The sequence below is a fragment of the Manacus candei genome, unplaced genomic scaffold, assembly GCF_025592945.1.
Source record: "Manacus candei isolate 608988 ecotype Guabito, Panama unplaced genomic scaffold, ASM2559294v1 h1tg000018l, whole genome shotgun sequence".
In the NCBI taxonomy this organism is placed as follows: Eukaryota; Metazoa; Chordata; class Aves; order Passeriformes; family Pipridae; genus Manacus; species Manacus candei.
The window spans coordinates 16,810,796-16,824,129 of record NW_026138066.1 but is presented as its reverse complement, the minus strand read 5'-3'; the positions used below and the strand labels follow the sequence as shown (position 1 = coordinate 16,824,129).

Below are 13,334 nucleotides of genomic sequence, written 5' to 3'. Positions count from 1 at the left end.
TCTAAACTGCACCCTTGCACCCATTTCTTGCTCCGGGCTGTGCAGTTCAGGCAAGTGCAATGTATGAGAAAGGTCAGAGGTGCGACCTGTATTCTGGGGGCCCAGACAAATTCCTGCCACTGCATTACACACAATAGCAAAATTGGTTCTCAAAAGGCAGGGCAGCAGCATGCCTGGGGAAGTCAAACCAGCAGGGCTGTACCAGCAGAGCAGGCTGAGTCCAGCAGGATAATGAAACATGCTTTCCCTCTGCACTGAATTCATGTGGAACCCAGTTAATACTTTTCCATTCACAGACATTAAGTATTTCAAAAGGATAATAACAATTGTCGTCAACACCTTTGACACTGAGGCCAACTGAGGCATGGGAGGCTGAAGCAGCTCATTCTTAAGCCTCGGTTGTTCAGCAGCAGAGGTAAGGATGGTGTGCACCCCTGTTTGCCAAAACCTGTACTGTAACCACCAGAGCACCGCCCCTCCTGGAGCCCACCCTGTAATACAGAGCAAACAAGTTCTCATTTAGGGTGAGGACTATGGGGGCAATGAAATCTTCAGCAGCTTGTTCTGGCAGAGTGAGAATGGTGAATAAAGTAGCTTTCTTAGGGCAGCCAAACCCCACATGTGCCCAGAAAACCTTTCCACAAGTGAGGACACGCCTGCAGCTCTGAAGATGTACAGGAGCAAGAACTGGCCTCCCTGGCTGTTTATATGATATTCAAAGGGAGACCGAGAAGGAAACAGAGCTCTGAGAGTCAGGATTTCCTACTGTGTCCCAAGACCATCCTGGCAATGCCCTGTGCTCCCCACTGCTCCAGCATCCTCCCAAGCACCCCCACGGCAAAGCATCCCCAACCCTTGCACGGAGTCCTCCGGAGAAGCCAGCAGGCACGCAGGGTGCACTGTGTGGAGAGATCTGAGGCTGTTTTCCTCCCTACCCCGCCAGGCTCAGCTGGGTCAGACACAGCACTTGGCAAGAGAAGAGCTCCCAGCTAATTTTAGCCTCTGGCTCTCCACCCAGCAGCAGCTCAGCTGCTATGGAAAGCTGGGCAGCACCGAGGTGAGGGCTGGGAGGCGCTGCCTTAAAATGGCCCACGCGACCACACGCTGCCAGTTAAATATAAAACAGTGGCGGGCAGGGGGTGCCACGCTGACTTGGGCTGAAGCAAATCCCTTCCCCACTGCCAAGAGATGGAGTAAGGACAAATTTCAGCTCCCTGGGATCTGCTCCCAGACCCAGGCAGCACTCACGAGACTCTCTGCCCAGAGGAATAATTGAGGTTGTAAACTTGCAATAGGATCCCATATTTTACATATTTTTGGACAGTTCTGGAGCTGGTGCACCTCGGACGACAGTGTGGCCTGCTGAGCAAGCACTACTTTGCAAACACTGCTCATACGACAGCCTGGCCTGGCTCCTTCCCATAACAGTCCTTTCTCTACCATGTTGCCTACTACAAAATGTTTATCCAGGGATGGGATGCTTTCCCTGCTCAGTTTGCAATGTTGGAGTCCTCGCTGTGGGAGTTGGTGCTTGGGGTGGGAGTTGAGCAGGGCGAGTTTTCCCCTGAGTCTGGATGCAAACTTGCACTGGTTCCAGCAAATAACACCTATCCCTCTGTGCAAGAGAAAAACACCTAAAAGGCATGGAAAGACGGAAAGGGAGCCATGAGGATTATGACAGGAGCAGCAAATTCAGAGTTTCTGGATTAAATGTTACCTGACTGTGGACCATAGGACTATGTGCAAACCAAGCCTCTTTTCTTTGATTTTCAGAGTGCCTAGAAAAAAGGGATTTCACAGACTTTGCAAACAAAGAGGGACACGAGAAAAATTCCTGACCACATTAGCAAATCCTTTTTCTACAGAAACAACTGGCAAAGTGCTGAGCCTTTGCTAGACACCCAGGACAAAACAGGTAACCATACTCTGCAAATACAGTGGAGCATCTGCAGCAATGAGCACAATGCTCTACAAAGGGAAACCAGATGTCTTGGCAGACACCCACCACAGTAAAAAGCCACCATGGTACTAATTTTCAAGGCACCAAACACTCGTATGACACCAAATACATTCTTAACCATCCTGGTAGAGCTGCTTATAGTCCCCACCAGCTTCTGTAATTATTATCCCTGCATTTTCCTCCACCCTTTTTAAATATAAGTTAGCAGTTTACTCTGTGCTCTCTTCTTTCCACATCTCCTCTCTTTTTGATTTCTGTTGATTCCAGCCTCTCTGTTTCACTGAAATCCCAAGTACTTGCTTCTAATTTAGCCTTCAGTTCCTTCCCCCATACAACTTTTTAGTGGCCATTGGCATTTTCTGATTACTCTGTTCCAACACTCACCTCACTATGCCCCATTTCTGGCCACTTCTTACTTTTGTTAAATAATTCCCGCCATCTGTATTTCCATATAATGCTTCTTCTCTTCTGCTGGTCTTGTCTTTCACATTTCTTTCTTCCTCTACTTCTGCATGAGGTGCAAAACATGCTAATAGTTCTTTCCCCTCCTTGATGACAGGTGAAAATAAAATTTACAAAGAAACTAAATTCAGGAAAAAAAAAATAAAATAAACCAACTAATCATGCCAGTTGGGAAGCATGGAGTTTTGGGACAAAGCATTCAAGAAAGAGTACTGGAAGACCCAGAGTTAACTGGCAAAGCACTTACAATTTGCAAAGCAAAGGAAATCAGCTGCATGGCTGGAGCTGATGGAATGCAGACAGCGATCAGACAGCACAGACAAACTGAAATAATACTCTCCAGACTGAGGCAGGGTACAGTAGGAGTTCAAAGAGAGAGTGCATCCTCCCCTGCCCCACCAGCACACAAAAAAAGACCCTCTTCCCCACTGCAGCAGGAGGTTTGAGTCAGTGAGACACACCTGGAAAGGCCCTGCAAGACCTGCAAGGAAGGGTGGCATGTTTGGAGGAATCACAAGCGCAGAGCACGACTACAGGGGCCGGAGCAGCTTTAGCATCATCTGGACTCCTTCAAAGTAGAAGCTGGGATGAAGATGAGGGCTCAGAGAGAAGAGAAAGGAATGTGAGAGATAGAGGCATTTATTAGCTGCAGACTAGGTGCAGGTGAGCAGCACCATCTCAGTAACAGAGAAACTGCCAATGGATGAAAAGGCACTGGCAGGAAAAGCAAATGAAATTCAGGCTGAATGGTGGTAATCTTAGCTCCACTACTGGAGAAGGTGAACAACGTGAACAAGTAAATACAGATGATCAGCTACAGCCAGTAACTACAGGGGAAAGGAAAACACCCAAGACCAAGGTTAAATTCTGTCAAAATGTGGTCTCACAAGTGTTCCAGTTCCCTGGAGAAGCAAGAACCAAAACAGCAGAGACAGATTTAGAATACATCTATCCAAGGATAAATAAGCTCCCAACATAGAACAACCCGGAGCAGTACAACTGTCCTTCAACTCGCACACCTTACAAAGCTCTTCCTGACTGAGGAAGTGGCTGAAAAAGAGCTGGATCAGGAAAGACTCTGGGAATCAGTGACAGAGATGGGGCAGCCAAGGAGTCTGAGCAGAGCGAGGTGATGAAGCAAGCCCTGACAAGCTCCTCCTTAGGCCCTGAATAATTAAACATCTGTAATAAAGAGAGTTTTGCCCCTGCCTGTGAGGGGAGAGGAGAATAATGGTTGATACCAAACCACTTTTGGGGCCTGAGGTGCTTGCAGCTGGTGGTCCAGCCAGCACGTGGAGACAAACCAAGCATCAACTTGGCAAAACCTTTTTCTACAAACCAACATTCAGGCTATGTTAAGAACTTAAATTCCTTCTAGAACCCATACAAATTTAGATCCACGCAGATATTTGCTCAGGCATGGTGACAGTCCTAGAGGATCATCACCCGAGGCTTGGGAAAAGTTAGACCTGCTGGGTTTACCTAAAAGGGACTACCTAACCTAAATGTCAAAAAGGAAAATAAAAATTTAGAAGTGAAGCAGTTGGCAACAGTAATACCAAGGCTGTTGTCAGGGTGCCTGTCTTAAAAGCAGCAGGAAAGGACACAGTGATACTTGGAATAGTGAATGACATCAGACAAATTATAAATGCTTGGGGAAAAAAAAATGTGTTTCAGAGCTAAAGCATCCTACAGGCACAGGGCTTGAGTTTCAGCTGAGAAACTGAAAGAGAAATGACGAAGGCTTGGCATTTTGAGAATAAGTAGTAATTCAGTGATCCACAGCCGACACACTGGTTGGTTTTTCTGTACAAGCCTCTTTTACAAACTGAATATAAGCCTAAGAGAGAGATGGTGATTTCAGACACTTGATAGCACAGCCCACACTGCCTGTTTCACAGGTTTGGGTGAGAAGGAACCTTAAAGATCATCTAGTTCCAACACAGCCTTGAACACTTCCAGGGATGTGGCATCCAGAGTCTTTCTGGACAGTCTGTTCCAATGCCTGACCACCCCCACAGCCAGGGGCAGTTCCCTCAGCCTGCCCTTGAGTACCCCAGCCCCACACCATCTTGAAGACCATGGGCTGGGCCCACATCCCACACACCAGTGTCCTTCTTGGACTGGGGAGACCGAGAAGGGACAGAGGTGTCCAGACACAGTTGCCAAAGTACCAAGTAAGAGAGAAGGAAATTATTTGTACTGTTCTTTTGGTTGCTTTATTGTTATATTTTTAATTATTGCCAATATTGAAAAGAAATCCTAACGAAGCAGCCAGACAGAGGCCAAGGAGGGAGGTTCACAAGCCCTGGAAGTGGTGGGGTTTCCTTACACTCCAAGGTTCACCCTTGCTCTCTAGTTTTAAGAACAAACCTTCTCCTTGCTTTAGATTTTAATAATGCATTCATTCTTAACATCTTGGCTGGGACGTTACTTTGAATTTCCAAGTAGATGCAACAGCTCCCTCCCGTTGGTATGAGAGTACAGGCTATGGGTCACAATCACTGTTCACAAAATTTCCTCTGAAATAGTCATGCATCGATGTTTTCAAGACATAGAAGTCGTCTCCCTTTGCAATTGCTATTTACTCCTTATGTTACACAGATAATTCACCTCTGGAAATTATAGCTCAGTCAGGTTTGATGGGAATACTTGGTTTTGGCAGATTGTTGGTTAATTTTGCATTTTTGATGGAAAACAAATAAAACACTCCCAGCTGGCCTGCTTGCAACCAAACACGGACTGTGGCAGCTAATGCAGAGCGAGCTGCTGCAGCAGGTAATTGAGGCTATTAGTACAGGGCGGTCTGGACAGGATATCCTCAGCCCATTATAAATTTTGTTCTGCAGCTCAGATGGGGTTAATAGCACCCAGACATGACTACTGCAATTTTACAGAAAATTACATTACAAAATATAAATAAAACTAATTTAGGAAGTGAAGTATTTATGAGAAGGGCTGGAGATATCTTAACTAGGCTCAAATGAGCGGCACTGCTGAGGAAGCTGTCGGAGTTGCCAACACCAAATACAGGGGCCCAGTCAGACAGCCCACACCAATGACACAGAAATAAGTGGCCTCTTGAAGCAAGGTAGAAACAGATTTATCTAGAAGGGCAGGAAAAAATTCACATATCATTAATGTAGATTATCCTCACTCCAAGAGAACTCTACCAGGCAATTCTGCAGCCATCACAGGTGATTACATAGATGAAATATTTTTACAGGTAACTGGAATATAACAGTATCTGACAATGAACTGTTGTTGAGTGTGCGTGAATTTACACAATTTCAGTGAAACACAGACTTCCATGTAAGCCTACTAGTTCCTAATTCTCCCAGTTCAGAGGGTTAGAGGAAAAGAGCGTTACAAAGATAACTCAGTCCTGTTATAGTTAAGTCTCTGATCCGTATTCATTGTTTTTAGATTACTGACCAGCACTGGCTGTCAACTTCCAATTAGTAAAAAAAACCCTCAAGAATATTTAAACTGTCTCAAATCAACATCAAGGTCACTGAGGTGGAAACCAGGAAGGAAGGATAGCCTGGGACTTACCGTTTGCATCTCTGATGGAAAACAGTGACGCAGAAAAGGAAAAATATCCCAAGATGTGACTTTTGCCACATAAGGGTATCAGATAGACCTACAATGTAAAGCAGTAGGTGACAGCTTATCCCCTTTGTTTTAGAAATTGGGAAAAACCCACACTGACCTCTTTCCCCCATCAAAATTAAAAAAAAAAAAGTCAAATGGGAAATAGTCACAGAATGCTGAAATAACTAAGGCTTAAGAAATTATAAAAACAGAATGAATGACCTCTTAAGAAGGTCATGATGGTTCAGGGTGACTCATAGGTCCACTCGACAGTCTTTGGACTGTCTGAACTTATCCAGCATCCCAAAGACTATTTGAATCTCATTCTTCTATGCAGTTGATTTAAAATATTTATTATGGCAACAGGAATTATTTTTCTGTGACGTCCTAGGAGAACTTAATGGCAGCATTATTCCAGACCATCTAAACATCTCAAAGCATAGAGAACTCTCTCTGGATCAGGAATATCAAAGCCTTTGTGCTTTGGCATGGGAAAGTCTTCTAAGGAAAACAGAAACACCGAGCTGCTCTGGTCAAGATCCCAGTGTATTTTGGCTCGGCTGATGACACACACAGACTATGAATTTCTAACGTCATGAAAAGGATAAGTATCTAAGGACCAGATTCACAACTGTTTCCACCCATGGATCTTTCTGAAATCTCACACCACATCTAAATGAGACAGCTTATTTCCTTTTCTGGAAAGTCCTTCTTAGCTATTACTGCAAGCCCAAGAAAAGCAATTGAATTGGGAAGCAACTGGAAGATGGAACATCAGCGCACAGCAAGAACAAATAGGAAAGGGCAACGCAACAAAATATATAATCCCATGAACTCCTGAGGCCAGCGCTGTAAGCACTGGAGAAAGAAGCCCATCTTTACTCCATTCCCCACTGCCACAACCTACAAGGCAACCCCTGCCCTCAGGAGAACATCCTGCCTTTTACCATATTGCAGATGTCAGTAATTTCAAACCACCAGATGAAAGCTGATGTCCATCATCTCTGAGCACCACTCTTCCTTCACATCTGTCTGAACTTGCAGGTGAGAGAAGGCAGAGCCTTCACATTACTGTATCACACGTGGAAACACATCTCCAGAAGACAATAGCATTCCTCTGCCAACCCCACAGTGCGGGGGAGATGCACAGGAGGGCCCCCCTCTGAGACTGAGTTATCCTAATCCAGTCCAATTCAAGACAGGAAGGTGTGGTGCAGGAATACAAGCTATTCTGGCACACCACTACACAAATCTGTCACAGGCAACATGAGTACATAAAGAGATGGTGCAAGAGTTTATTTATAATAAGTAATCTTTGCAAATTACTTGGGAATCTGCTAGGGCCAGACAAACTGTGGGGCAAGTTGCAAGAAAACAAACACTTACCTGACTTCAAGTCAGGTGGTGAAAAAAGCCAGGTTCACAAATTACCTGCAGTACATGCCCCAGCAGCAGTGAAAGGATACACTGACCCAGGACAAGTATGGGATAGCTGGCATGAAGTCTGGGCATCCCCTGCCTGCTCTGTCAGTGAACCTCACAGCCAAGCTAAAGAATGATCCATATTGCTCTCGGTAGCCCTGGATGCTCCACTGAGCCTGTGATAGTGGTCCGTGCTATGAATATGAGCCTGGGGATGTTGGCTCCCTTTACATACACTAGTGCAGAGCAGGATGCAACAGCACTTCTGATCACCCTCCAGGAAGACTAAACTGGCCACCTGGAAGTGAAAAATCTGCCCCACCTGCAGTGCCCATCCTACAGCTACAGGCCCACAATGTGCTTTGGGGATTGGGGTTGCTTGGCACAGGTCCTCGTGAGCGAAGGTCTCACCAGTGCCTTCAAAAGCACAAAAACACCACACGCAAACTTCATGGTACAGACACTTCCTTCAGTCAGGACAAGGTGCTTCGGGGGTGATAGTTTAACTCTTCCTCAGCTTCCACAGAGTGGAAATAGATACTTCAGACACCACTGGAGAGCCACATGGTCCGATTTCTCGCCGTGTGCACTAAGTAACCCTCAGAGCAATTCTCTCTGCAAAAGAACGATACTGTGCATGCACAGGCAAGTCACCTCGCGTGTGAGCGATTGCAAAAGTCAGTCCGTGTGCATGTGAATGAACCTGTGCACGTGAATGAACCTGTGCACGTAGGTGTGCTCCTCTTTATGCTTCTGAGAGTGCCTGGGCATGGAGATGAGAGAAGGAAGCTGATACATTACAATAAATGACCAATTTCAGCTTCCTGCCAGCTCCTTCTCTCCCACAAACACACGCACCTGTCCATTCACACCAACACCTGGGGCAGTTTTTAAGCAACTCGCACTGCTCCATAGTAGCCTGGATGCCTGAAGATTAGAGCTCACCGTGGTGGAGGGATAAGAAACCAATGCTCTGGGAAAGGAAAGGGACACTGAAGATGTACATACTGCAAGAGTCTTGCCAAAGGACTTTTTTATTTGCACATCTCCATGGTTTCTTCCAAACCCCTCCTATTTCCCGCTTCAGAGAGTGGGAGTGCACACTACTGAGGTAGAAAAGCAGCAGTCTGAGAATCTAGAAGCGAGACAGAAATCACTAACACAGTCCAAGATAGGAAGATAACATACAGTGTTATTTACACACAACAATAAAATGTGGAGGCACCAGGGGAGGTTGAAGCAGCCAAGAGAGGCAGGTTAAAGAATGCCCCCCCCCCCCCCCATTCCTTGTTCCTACAAGCTGCACCTCCCAGGATTCTAATCTAATCCTGCACACCCTGCTTGTGCCTGGCTCAGTGTAACCCTCACACCTGCAATAAAAGAAATCGGTGCAAACAATTTATAGACTCCTGAGACACCATGGTCTTTGCAGCAGAAAAAAACCCAGATTCTGCACAGCAACGGCTGGGAATGACCTCACCTCCAAGTTTCCTCAGGGATGGGGCTTGGGTTTTACTACGTTGACCCAAGATTTTAAAGCAAAGGGGGATCACTGCACATCCTGCCTGCAAGCACAGCTCACTTACACCAGCTGGGCTCCCTCAGAGACACACCTTTCTGCTCAGGTGGGCCAGATGAGGCACTGATGGGCACAGAAGAGAACAACAGAGGTAGCAGGAAGAGTTGCCTGACCCAACATCTTTTCCATTCAAACAGCATTGCAGCAGCTCTGGGAAGTGGCAGTGCCTTAGAGTGGGGGGTTTTCCCTGGGGAAGACCTGTTGCTGCACTTGTCCCTTCAAGCTCTGCTGCCAAGCCAGGGGCATAACAGCAGCAAAGGCAGGGTGCAGGCCTTGTTCTCAAGACCTCTGTGCTTTGCTGGTGTTTTCTCCCTTGCCAACACCTCATTCACCTTTGAAATAATAAAGTCTTCCCATCTCCAGCATTCACTTGCAGGAGCAAAGTGTGCTGTGCAGCAGCTTGCAAAGATGAGAAAAACATTCCTACTGGAGAGCCCACTCCACAGAGGTTAGGGCCTGTCAGCAGCAGGAGTAAACAGACTGTCTCCAGCTCCTCCGGTTTCTTGGCAGGGAAGCTGTATCCTGCCTGTTACAACTTGTTTTGGATGACAACAGGCCACATCTCATGTGAAGAGGGTGCCCATCTTCAACTCACATCAGCCTACTTGTTTTTCTTCACTCAGCTGTAAACATGTTTAAGATTCCTATAAATACCTATTGGGCAGCAGACCAGCCAAACATGCTCAATTAAGAGAAAAAAAAAAAAGAAAGAAAAGGGCAAGCCCCACAACAACAATAGAAACATGGAAACACCCTCCTGCCCATGAGAGAACAGTTCTGTCAATAAAGCTCACAAATTTTTTTCTTTTACCAGACTGACTGCTCATTTTAGCATCACCTTCAAAGGGAACCCATTCTATCCTCTGTCCTTCTCCATCCCAATCTCCCTGACAGCCACAAACAGCCCAGATCAATTTTGTCCACATGAATCCCAACCCATGGTGTACACCAAGCACAAGGTCTGCACCTCAGGCTGATCCCTCAACCTTTGACTTTAACATTACAGCAAAGTGAACCTCACACCAGAGCCTGCCCCAGCACATGGGGATGCAGCATCATGGATGCCAAGGGATACCGACAATTACGGCATATTCTCCTTGACTCCTTATTCTCTTTTATCCAAACTATTTATATGCTTGAATTTGTTGCATAGCAGAGCTGCACATACATCAAGGAAGGACAGCCAGGGCCTCAATTTTTAAGCATCACTTACTCAAACACACTCACCCCGACCATCTGACATTTGCTTTCTCCACCACTCATCTGGAGGGTGAAGAGGAGGAGAGGAGCATAAAGCTGGGGAGGGATCCCTCATGCCTAAAGACTTGCTCTAAGGCACTGACTTGGGAGCAAGGGGGTATCACAGGGGCTTCTGCTCCATTCCATGCATGGCTGAGAGGAAAAGGAATATTTTCTGACTCCTTATAGCCTTTCATGAGGAAGACTCACCTCTCTGGAAAAAGAAAACATACTTAGCTTTCCAGATACTGGTTGTTCTATTCTACAATGCCTTTTAGGGAGACAAGAAGAAACTTCATTACAGATACAGGAGACAGAAACAGTTATCTCCTGTAGATCTCCTTCCAAGTCCAGCAGCTCTTCCTCTTTCTGCCCCAATGGAGAAGCCTCTTAGCCTTTTGCTTAGAAGAATTACCCAATAAACAGCCTTTGTATTTTATCATTAATAACTGAGGAGGCTGTTGCATCAGATAAGTTGAGGTGGCAGCTCTTGGTTGGTCCCAAGTGTGATTTGCAGAAGGGTTCTCACCTGGGACATGCAATGGAACACAATGCAGAAACAAGGGAGAAAGTATTAATTGCTTTGAGAGGCACTCCATCCTACACTAGCTCCCTGGGATCTTTGGAAAGAGTCACCACGTGGAGTCACAAACACAGCCATCCCTGTCCCCAGAGAAGAAAACATTACTTAGTTTTAACAGGCAAAAGAAAACAAATACTATTTGTCTTTCGCTCGGATTTCTGATTTCTTTTAAAACAAAACAGGCTTTTAGAGGTAGTAGAGCAAGAGGAAGGGTGGGCAGGGTCACGGATTAACCTTCCTCCTGTTAGCAGGTTCCAGGATTCTGGCCACAAGGCCAAGAAAACACGACACCAAGTGCCCAGTGTGACCACAGCCCTCCAGGATGCTGCAGAGCTGCGAGGCACTGCCAGCTGGAGGGTTTCACCCTCCCACCCTTTCCAGCAGCATTTTAATCCTTCTGCACGCAATGAGCAGCAATGTCTCCGGTGGATTTGGGAGAAGCTGGACTTTTATATAATTGAACTTCAAAGTAATTATTTTTCTCATCTTCTGTTTTAGTTGCTAATAACTGTAATCATGTCACTGCTTTCCATTTCAATGTTATAACAGAATGACTTTTGTAACAGAGATGTAAAAATAACCCTGTCTAAAAGCAAAGAGGAAGAACCCAATTCATTAAAAAAGTTGTTTGCTCTTGCACATCTCTGCTGTCCTCATGCTCTCTGCCCATTTCTCCCATCCCCTCCACCTCCCTTTGCATTGCTGGCAGTAAAAAGACCACCACCTGTACAGCTCCAAACACCTGACTCAGCCCCTCTCCCCTCATAACCACTATTTTAAATACTTCTGAGTAGCTTGTTTTCTCCCTTGCTGTACTACACAAGTCCTCTCTACACCTGTACAGTCTTGTCTAAGGAACTTTGGAAGGGGTACTGGCAAAGTGGAGTACAGTAAGAGGCTTGGTGAGATGGTGCAAAAGATGTAACTCAAAGTAGACTTGTAGTGCAACTCATCTTCTCATTTCACCAGGAATGAGGAATTCCACCAGGCACAAAAAGCAGATTGGAACTAGAGGATTTATCCTAACCAAAGAAATCAGATTTGTTACCCTGCTGGAATAATAAATGTATGATTTTAGCCTTAACATCACATATAATACAGAACAAATTAACAAGTTGAAGTCCTGTAGGGGACTTTGTGGGAGTAGACATTCATGGTACTCCCCACACAGCCACAGTCTAAAGCTTTAAGACTGAAACCAAGCCTGACTCATAGGAGTAAGAATTAGGAGGTTTATAACATGTTAAGAAGGAACCAATATACTGGAAAGTATTATTAGTTGAATACTCATGTCAGTTAAGAAACTATTATCAAATTAGATTAACTCCAAGCACTGCTATTCTTTTAAAAACAACACCAACAGCATCATAGGCTTTTAAAAAAAAGTGAGACATTTGAAACTTTCCTGTAACCGTAAAAAAAGGAGAAGCATAAGAACCCACAAGACATTGATAAAAATAACTGTTTTCCCATACTTCGGGGGGGAAGGGAGGGGGGGAAAGAAGCTCAGTGCACTTCGCATCATCCCCGCCGTTCTCCTCAAAGTTTGCACAAAGCGAGCCCGTTACTGGGCGGGCGGTGCGCCTCTCCAGGGTATGCATTCCCTCCTCCTCTGCATACACTTCTCCTCGCATCAAAGCGATATTCAAAGCATCTCTGCTGCCTTCCAGATTGGCACCGAGAACCAGAGGCACCTCAAAGCCCGTGTCTCCGGGCTCTGCAATTCCAGCACGGTCGCATTTGGACAGGTCTCCCCACACAGAGCGGGGCGAGAGCCGACAGGCCAAAGGCAGGGAGTGAAACCCCCAACGCCCGTCTCCATCCCGGGGGACAAAGCCCCGCTCCGACCCCCGGAAGCAGCGGGGCTGCGCTCACCCCTCGTCCCTCCCTGGCCTGGAGAGGGGGCTCCGCACCGGCGCCCGAGCGGGACGGAGCCCCCGGGGCCGCGCCGGGCTGCGAGGGACGGGACCCCCCCTCCGCCCTTCCAGCCCTTCCCCGCCTTCCCCTCCTCCCGCGGCGCGCCGGGGGTCACTCACTGCGCTCCGGGGCAGCCCCGCCGCCCGCCGTGGCCACCAGCTCCAGGTAGGCGGCCCAGAGCCCCAGGGCCAGCGCGCCCAGGGCCAGCAGCAGCCGCAGCAGCCGCCGCCGCCTCAGCCGCGCCAGCAGCCGGCCCCGCATGGCGCCGCTCAGGGCGCCGGGCCCCCGCCGCCCCGGGACATGCCGCTCCCGCCGGCCGGCACCGCACGGCGGCCTCGGACCCCCCGCCCGCCTCCGCGGGGCGGGCCCAGGTGCGGGGCGGCGCCGCGCCCCCGCGGGGCAGCTCCCGGGGCAGCTCCCGGGCCCGCTCCGCCGCCGCCCCCCGCACCTGCCTCCGCCCCGCGGGGGCCGGGCCGGGGGCTGCGCCGGCACCGCGCTGAGGGCCGGGAGCGGGGACACCCCACCCGAGGTCTCCGCTCCTGCCAGGGCCACGGGAAAGTCGCCTCAGAAGCGAAGGG

The 13,334-nt window shown here is 47.7% G+C and overlaps 1 protein-coding gene across 1 annotated transcript in view; it reads right to left on the bottom strand.

Annotated features, from left to right (window-relative positions):
- B4GALNT3 (beta-1,4-N-acetyl-galactosaminyltransferase 3) overlaps positions 1–13,098 on the bottom strand; it is a 65,018-nt gene extending 51,920 nt beyond the window's left edge. The window contains exon 1 of the mRNA XM_051784925.1: positions 12,876–13,098. Coding sequence (XP_051640885.1) covers positions 12,876–13,017 — 142 coding nt within the window. The 5' untranslated portion in view covers positions 13,018–13,098. The remainder of the gene's footprint in view (positions 1–12,875) is intronic.
- Positions 13,099–13,334: the final 236 nt, after the last annotated feature.